We start from the raw sequence: 9,279 nt of genomic DNA, 5'->3' as shown, positions 1-9,279 counted from the left end.
GCTATGACAAGCATAGAAAGCTATGTTTTAGCTACTCTTGGAAAAGGGGATGTAGAAAGCTAAAGAAAGCTAACTTTTAGGACTAATGCTGCTATGTTGGGAAAAGGGACTGCATGAAGCTAAACGATGCTATCTTTTCAAATCTTTTTAGAGCCATTCAGCTACTCACATGAGCTTCTCATTTGACGCGACTTTAACAGATGCTTCAAATACTTCTAAGAAGCTGATTAAAACAATCAATTATTAAATGTAGAACTTCATAGTTTCAGAGTGTCAAACAAGAAAATTCCTTCGTGGTCTAATAGCACTCAAAGGATTCATAGTTTTTCATGCAGAACTCATCTTGAAAGGACACTCTTCACCAGTGGAAATATATTACTTGCCAATAAAGGGTTCCTTTGAGCTTAGGGAAAGAATTACAGAGCACATTTAAAGAAGTTTGACTAAACCAAGACGAGAGCTGATGCATTGCAACTGTTTAACCTTCCGTCGTTTGAGAAGGTTGAGAGAGAAAAAAAAGGCATTTGCAATGCGACATTGTGACAATATTCATTGGTTCTCCTTTGCAGAACCTTTCCTCAAATAGCCAGCAATAAGGGACAGTTACGAATCTACCTTGGTCTAAGAGGAATGTGCACCAATCTCAACGCTCCTAGGTACTAGATTTTTAATGTAATACTTTGACCCACGTGCTAAATCTATCTTAGCCTGCCTCCTCTTTGGGATGGACTCAATGGTGCACTGTGAAAAACCCCGCCTTACAAACCTGAAAGCATAATCAAGGACACTTAATGAGAAAAACAACATTGTAGGATTTCATTTGGCACACATCTGCTCAGTTATAGCCTTGCAATATAACCATATAAGAAAATGTGTGTATGTGTGCACCTGTGCATGTGAGCTTGTGGGTGTCATGACTGGTTTCAGGGCACATCTCTTACTGTAAGGGGCATTAGAGGGGTTAGGGCCGTTCCTCTTACCTGCTCAAAATAAAAGTGTACTTACCTAGTACGGTTTTCACAAAGGGCTACCTCGCACCCTACACAATACCTTTTGCAATCTGGACATGCTGCATGGACATCTTGACGCTCAGCCTCAATGTACACCCACAGACCCTCAGTCAGCTCATCATTCGCTCAGCTTGACTCTCACAAATCCTCAACCCCACCATATGCTCACGTTCCCTCATCCCTAAACTCCCTCTCCACTTGAAGCCTCTTCATCGGCTCCCTCTCCATACTCTCAGCCGGTCCGCTCAGCCTCTCCAATCTCACATTTGGTTCTAAAAGGATTGGCCCTCTTTCAGGACTCAAATAAGGTTGTCCACTTTGGCCTCTATATTGACGAGCTACCTAGTTTTAAATCTTCTGATGCACCTCTTACTAGGAGATCATAGAACAGTTCCATTGCCTCTTTTAAGAGGGATATAAACCCCTGCCTCGCTTCATCAGATACATATATAAGAGGTACCTAGCTGTTTTCACTTTGGAGGATTAGACAAAAGGATCACCTATCAAGGGCGCAAGTGACACAAAGCTAGATCTAATCTAGAGAAAGGCATCACCTCTCTTCCAAGATGACGACTCATTGGAGCAAAGACCATCCAATAGGAGGACCAATATAGAGGATTTGTCCAAACAAGCTTGTTAACGCATCACTTCACTCATCACCACATCATGAGATCCCTATTCTCAGTAGGTCAAATCTAACTAGAGGGGTCTGCATCTACACATCAAAGAGACCAGCAGCAACTAGATTCTCAAGGGCACATCCCTGACGTGAAAGAGTGTGTGTGTGTGTGCGTGCACGCGTGTGCATACATACGTATGCGCGCACACGTGCAAGCCCACGCACATGTATGTATGTGTACATAAATATACATAAATACGTGCACGAGTGTGAGTACACATGCACATACACATACCTCGAAGTATAAATGTGCAGGCATATTGCTACATAACGTGTTCTTCATTAGACAAACTTGTGTGCGTGTGCGTGTCTCTGTACCCTGCCCGTACATGCCTGTACGGCCCTCGTCCCCTTCCGTACCCTCCTCCTCAGCCTCTGCGTCCGTACGGATCTTGCAGGCTTCGGTCTCTTCCCTGTGCGCCTCGGTACAGCTCCCATACAATTCCGTACGCCAACCGTACCCTGCTGTCCAGCCCACGGTCCTTTCCGTACAGCTCCGTGTGCTTCTGTACAGCCGCCTTCCCCCGTCTCAGCCTCTGCCGTACCTCTGTCCGTACCCTTGCCCTCTCCGTCCATACATATTTCCCTGCCTATCCCTTCTCCCCAGCAGCCAACTGTTCCTGCTCTGCAGTCTTCCGTACAGCAGCCATCTTTTCCTTTCCATCCCTCCATATTGGATCTGCAGCATTATGTACAGCCTCGGTCTTCTGCTTCAGATCTGCAGCAGCCTGTATCTGATTTGCAGCAGCCTCCTGCTGCTTCGTCTGATGGTTCCTTTGTCTTTATCCTCTCCTGCGCGTGTCTTCACTCGGCGGAAGCATGGTGGTTTGGCTTCTTCGCGCTTGCTCAAGTCAGCGAAACTGGATATTGCGGATGGTCCCTCTTCTTCCTTTCAGTTGGAACTTCTTCGTCAGCTGTGTGCTGCTTCTGTTGCAGAAGTTCCCTCGGGTTCACCTCTTGTTCGGTCTTTGGATTCTACCCTTTTGGTCTCCAGTTTTCGACAGGCTCAACAGTTTGGGGTTTGTCTCTTTTTTATGGGTAGGATTCTTTCTGCAGCACAACTCCGTCGATGGGCTGAAGTTGCAGTGGGCCCGAATATTATTTCTTCCTTTGTCTTTATGGGCAAAGAGTTTTATTACGCCCAGTGTCCTACGACTGAGGTGGTGGAGAGTCTTGTTAGCCGTGCTGGGGTTCCTGGGGCAGGTTTCTTTACTTATGCGATGCCTTGGGATCGACTTTTTGATCTGGCTGCTTCTCTTTTGACGTATTGTCCGGTTTGGATTACCCTCAAAGCGCTGCCTATGCCTCTTCTTCAGCATCTTCCTACCCTTGCAACGTTTTTGGGGAGGCCTCTGCATATTCTGAGACAGGTTTTCCTACAGGCTACTCGGGATGTTCGACTTTGTGTTCTGTGGGATATGATGCAGCCCGTGCCTTCTACTCTGGATCTTGATTTGGGATTTGTTCATCTGATGTGAATCAGGCTGCATTTTGCCTCTTTTCCTACAGCATGTTATCGGTGCCGCTAGGTTGGTCACTTTGCACGTGATTGCTCTTCTGCTTCCAGGACCACTCTTCCTGCTCCTTCCTCAGCTATCAAGATTACTCTCCCTTCTCCTCCAATTTCTGCTATGGCTTCACTGGAGAAGCCTTCTCTTACTGTTCCGAAGCACTATTGGAGAAAGATAAGTCACAGGCCAATCTTTCTGCTGCTAAGGAAGTTTGGGATCGGACTCTTATTGAGCATCACCAGCCTTCTTCTCCTCAGGATATGGATGTGCCCCTTGATGAGGGCATTATACAGGATGATGTGCATGCTATTTCTCCAGCTGATACTCGAAGTGAAGCTGATATGATCAGCCCTGATTTATCTGATGCAGCTCTTTTGTCAAAGAGTGCAGATATTGCTCCAGTTCCTTTGCCTGTGATGACTATGCCAGAGTCTCTTTCTTAGGATGCAGATGTCTCTTTCTCTGGAGTCTTTTCATCCTATGTTGCAACAGGTTTTTGACCCTGTGATTCAAAAATTCAGGCTCCCAGCTTATATTAAGAAGAATCACAAGGGCAAAAAACAAGTGGTTTTTATTGATGGTGTAGTTTCAATGCATCAATTTTTACAAAGCAACAATTTGAAACTGGAGAATTTTGTCTTTGATCCTCCTCCAGTTTGAATCTTGTAACTTTTTACTTGGCTGCTTCATGACTTTTGCTCTGAGGCTTTACTTGTAATTTTTTCCTTTGTACTTATTGGTGGGTTTTTACCTCTTTTTGGGGTTTCCCACACAGAAATATAAGATTTCATCCAAAAAAAAGTGTGTGTATGTGTGTGTGTGTTCCCGTCCCAAGGAGACGGTTCTACATCTTCTTTGGACATGCCCAGGCTAGAGATTTTCTTCCTAGATTTGGGTTTTATCTACATACTCGCTTTCCTTGCGCTTCTTTTGGCAGGTGGTTTTGGTTGTTTGGGAGATATGCCTCTACATTGGACTGTGATTATTTTTTTGCACGGTGTTGCTACTGGCCTTTATGGTCATTATATCATGCCCAAAACTCTTTTCCTCTGTGGATCTTTATTGCTTTTTCTGATCCTCCCTGCATCAATTCAAGATGCATACGCATAGGGAGATCTTCCTCCAGCCTAGTTAGAAGCTTTCTTTCACTGTTTTTAGCTTTGAGTAGAAGTTGCTCCTCTTTGGAGCAGCTTTGAATGTACATTTTCTTTTAATAATATACTTTTACAAAAAGTGTGTGTACGCATGCATACATATTACAAACATACATACATGTTTTGCTATTATATAATGTGTGGGGCTTGGGCAATCTCGTTGAACAAATCTTCTAGAAGGTCAAAGGGTTCTCAACTTAGAGTCATGATTCGTCTTAGGATTTGAATTTCAAACCATTGTTGTTACTATTCGCTTGGATTTCATGTGGGAAATGATGTGTAGGCGACTTTTGTATTTGAAACACTTAAGTCTTCACAAGATGCAATACCCAATAGAAGCAGGTCCAATGATTCCTCTCCCATCCAACATGCTATCCCCTCCTTGAGTCCCCTACCCTCTAACACTTCGAGGAAGGTCACAGACTCCCACCTCACCCTACCAAGCTGGCACCGGGACACTCTAGAGCAATGAGTTGGGGTCTTGAGAAGCAGGTTGCATGGCAGCCAGCTATCCCTTTGGATTGAAAAAACGTACCATGGATTGCCGATCTGTATCGTATTCTCATGTTCCTAATAGAAGGTTCTTTTCTTTGGGAAAAAGAAAAGTAGTTCAAATCTTGACATCCATACCCATGAAGTCAACCCCCCGAGAATCCCCTTTAGGAAAGATGAGTTACCAAAGCTACCTACTCTTTTGAAAAAGCCTACAATGCAAGAGGTTAATGAGTATAAGGCGACGAACGTTGTGAAAAAAGGATTTATAGTATTACAAGTACTTTCAGATGTAAAAGAACCATATGTATTACATAACATTGGTCTTGACAGTAAGGTCCTTTGTCCATTGCAAGCTAAGGCCTGTAGCATGCCCTAATCTACTACATTCATCCAAACAAATATTAATTCATATTTTGGCGGTAATACTGAAGTAATGTGAACTATAGTAGAAAGGCCATCAATCTTCAATGCCAAATACAGGACAAATGGCTACCATGCCAACACTTCAACATAAGAACAATATCGTGCGTAGCAAGAAAAGCAAGGAGCAACAAAGGAAATCAATCAATGAATTAGAATAGCACAAAGAAGAAAAGGAAGCCTTGTAAAAGAATGTCGGTGAGCTAACAATTGAAGGATAGAGCACTTGGAATTACAAGAGGTCCAAGACATAACAAAAACACAATGGCATAATAGCATTAGATAACACTACGATGATCTCCAATATTCTAGGCATGATGTTTCTATCATCTGGCACTACAACATTCAAAGTTGCATAGCCATTGCAAAGAACCCAATATTTTATGCTTGGACAAAGCATATTGAATTTTGTTTGAGAAAAGATCATCACCAAAAAGATCAATCTTTCGTGTTGTTGGACAAAGGAGAACGCTCTATATATCTTTACGACAACACTTTGTCAGAGAGACTCGAGTATATGTTGCAACTTCAGAGCATTAAACCTAAGGAAAAGGCTAAAGTCTAGACATTGAGGGGGGTGTTGCAATATAGCTTCATTGCTCACCTATAAGGCCCGGGGTGTTGCAATATAGGTTAGTTGCTCACCTATAAGGCCCCCAAATGATGAGAAGCTCTGACCATGTAGGTCAGATGAAGACAAGGTGCGTGAACATTAGTATGCATCCACCATCATCTTTATGAGATGGGCAGCCTTGTTCAAGACATCATATGTGACAAAATCAGTAACGTACAACCTGTTCAATCCTCCCTAGCCAACGATTAATCACGGGGCAAGCACTCAATTTTCCTCCCAGCCAATTCTCGGTGACAGCAAACTCTCAAAACAACAACCCTACGTGAAGGCTCCAGCTTGCATATTCCACCAAGCCCCAATTCCCTAGATGGATCTAGTATGCCACATGTCTTCATTCTAGGGTACCTCTTAAATGAATATTTACTACCCCTCTCTTGGGATATCAATTTATTCACTTGCCCCTAGGCACATTTCCCACTTAATGCATTTAAGACCCATAGCCTTAGACCCATCTAGTCAACGCTTGTCACCCTTATCAAGGACCTTGACATTAACCCCTTTGACCATTTACATAAAGCCCAAATAAATATAATATAAACATTGATCCTTTACAAAGGAAAATGTCGACTGACCCTTCCAAGGTCATGTTGCCTCAACTTGAGCGTAACATTCCTTCCCTCTTCAGGCATTAGCGTCCTCGATGATAAAGTATGGGCATATTCTCCGTAACTAGTATACGGATTCCCAGGTAGCTTCTGATAGAGGTAAACCATGCCATGCAACCAACACCGTGGGTATCTTCCAATTGCGTACTTGCATTGTTCCTCGGTCCAGGATTCTTGTTGGTTTGCGTCTTGTATTATCCTCTATCTCCTGAAACAAAACAACACTCTCGATTAGTGAGTCACCTGTATGCAAAAATTTCTTTAAACGAGAAACATGAAACACTGGGTGCACCTTACAACCCTGTGGTAATTCTAATTTATAGGCTACCTTGCCTATTCTTTTTAGAATTAACCACGGCCCACAATATCGGGGTGATAACTTAGCACACCCTCCTGCAGTCAAAGACTGAGTGCGAAGGAACTCTGAGAAAAACTTTTTCTCCTTCCTTAAATTCTCTAACGAATCTGTTTTCATCCGCCTACGCCTTAACTCTATCCATAGCTCGGCGGATGTTAGCTCTCGCAAGTGCTAGCATCTACCGCATCTGAACCACAAAGTTCGCAGCACTAGGCACTTTCTGAGGTACTCCAACTGTAGTTGGATTTGTTGGTCTATAACATAGTTCAGCTCAAACAGACTGAACCCTGTAGAGGAATGTTTTCTATCATTGTAGGCAAATTCTAACAATGGCAACCATTTGTCCCATGTATGTTGCCTCAATGAAACATATGCTCTAAGCATATTCTCTAAAATTTGGTTGATTCTTTCTGTCTGACCATCCGTTTCTGAATGATCTCCACTACTCATTTCCAACTCAGTCCTTAGTGTCTTAAACACTGCAGTCCAAAAATGACTGGTAAATTTGACATCCCTGTCTGACACTATGGATTTGGGTAATCCATGCAAACGAAATATATGTTTAATAAACAAATCCGCCACTTGCGGGGCACTAACGAACTCTCTAGTTGGAATGAAGTGAGCCATCTTGATAAGACGATCAACTATCACAAGGATAGAATCATATCCACCTTGTGTCGTAGGTGGACCTACAATAAAGTCCATGGAAATACTCTCCCACCTACCTAGTGGTATTTCCAAAGGTTGTAAAGTCCGGGTGGCTTCACCCGCTCTACCTTACTTACTTGACACAAAAAACAACGTCACATATTCATGAATATGTTTTTTCATTTTCGGCCAAAAGAAATCTCGCTTCACGAGATCATATGTTTTCTCGACTCCTGGATGTAACACACTAACTCCTAACTACAGACAAATCACGGGAGAAGCACCACTATTGTTCCACCCAGCCAACCTTGCTGAAACGTGAGAGCCAACAGAGAAAATTCCCAAAAGCATGCGTTAACAGTACATTCTCTTCTCTCACTAACTCCAACAAGCCCCAATTCCCTAGATGGATCTAGATGCCACATGCCATCATCATAGGGCCTTACTAATGCAACATTTCACCCCTCTCTTGGGATGCTTTAGTTTCCTTTGCCCCTAGGCACATTTATTGCATTAGACCCTTAGCCTTAGATCCACCTAGTTTGGTGCTATCAACCCTCACCTAGGACCTTGACATTAATTCCCTCTCGATCATTTACATGAAGCGCAAACAAATATATTACAAATATAGATCCTTTAAGGGAAATGTCGACTGATTCCTCCGAGGTCATGCTACCTCGGCTAGAGCATAACACTGGATGTCCCGCACATGGGCTATCATGGCATTGTTGAATGACTCTCTACCTCAGATCATTCTAATTAGGTACTACTACCTTGCCATTTCTTTTCAACATACCATCTCTTATGGTATATCTTGCATAAGTTTAGCCTTTTCTGGATGCCAGGTCACCCTTTTCCCCGGGATTGAATACATGAGCCTTAGGCCAAAGGCTCTGGATGAACTCGTCCACCTTTTGAGTTTCTCTAATCTCGGTCATTAGAGCACTCTCTAATACCGTGAAACTCATATTATGCATAATGCGTGACAATGCATCATCAACTTTATTATCCTTCCCTCTTCGGTACCGAATCGTCAAGTTAAACTCCTGCATGAGTTCTGCCCACCTAGCTTGGCAGCCTCTCAAGTCAGGTTGTTTACAAAAATGTTTCAGAGTATCATGATCAACATCAACATAAAACTCTGACCCATACAAATAATGTCTCCATGTTTTCAGAGCGTGGACAACAGCATACAACTCTAATTCATGAGTTGGCCAATTTCGTTGAGAGGGAGAAAGCTTCTTGCTTTCAAAGACTACTGCCCTCCCTCTTGGAGGAGAACTGCTCCTACCGCAATGCCACGTGCATCGGGTACAAGAAAAAATGGTTTCTGGGGATAAACTATTTTTAGCATCGGACCTAAGACCACAGCTTGTTTTATGGTGTTAAAACTCTCCTGTTGATTCTGTCCCCATATGAAATGTACTTTATCTGAGATCAGATCAGTCAATGGCAATACTATTTCGGAATATTCTTTGATATGCCTTTGATAAAATTGGACAAATCCCAAGAATGATCGCAAAGCGGTCAAACTCTAAGGGATAGGCCAAGTTAGTATCGCAGCCACTTTCTTTGGATCCATTTCTACCCCCTCAAGAGTAATAATGAATCCTAAATATTCAAGTCTTACCATACACAGTACGGTTTTCTTTTTATTTACATAAAGACTAGCTTTCCTCAAAGTATTGAACACTATTCTTAAGTGTTCGTGATGCTCATCAATACTTTTGTTGAACACAAGAATATCGTTAATAAAATGTACTAC

At 42.8% G+C, this 9,279-nt stretch overlaps 1 protein-coding gene across 2 annotated transcripts in view; it reads right to left on the bottom strand.

Moving 5' to 3' along the window:
• Positions 1-302: 302 nt before the first annotated feature.
• Positions 303-9,279, bottom strand: part of LOC147880637 (putative amino-acid acetyltransferase NAGS1, chloroplastic) — an 82,326-nt gene continuing 73,349 nt past the window's right edge. The window contains exon 10 of one of the 2 annotated variants that reach the window (XM_087370966.1): positions 303-766. In XM_087370966.1, coding sequence (XP_087227092.1) covers positions 622-766 — 145 coding nt within the window. In that variant the 3' untranslated portion in view covers positions 303-621. Of the gene's footprint in view, positions 767-6,511; positions 6,717-9,279 lie in introns of those variants that run through there. The other variant, XM_087370967.1, reaches the window with a different exon arrangement.

The sequence above is a fragment of the Dipteris shenzhenensis genome, chromosome 32, assembly GCF_047967505.1.
Source record: "Dipteris shenzhenensis isolate YYH24624 ecotype China chromosome 32, Dip_SZ_1.0, whole genome shotgun sequence".
NCBI classification, from domain to species: domain Eukaryota; kingdom Viridiplantae; phylum Streptophyta; class Polypodiopsida; order Gleicheniales; family Dipteridaceae; genus Dipteris; species Dipteris shenzhenensis.
The sequence above is the reverse complement of the archived record's forward strand: the minus strand, read 5'-3'. Positions and strand labels throughout refer to the sequence as shown.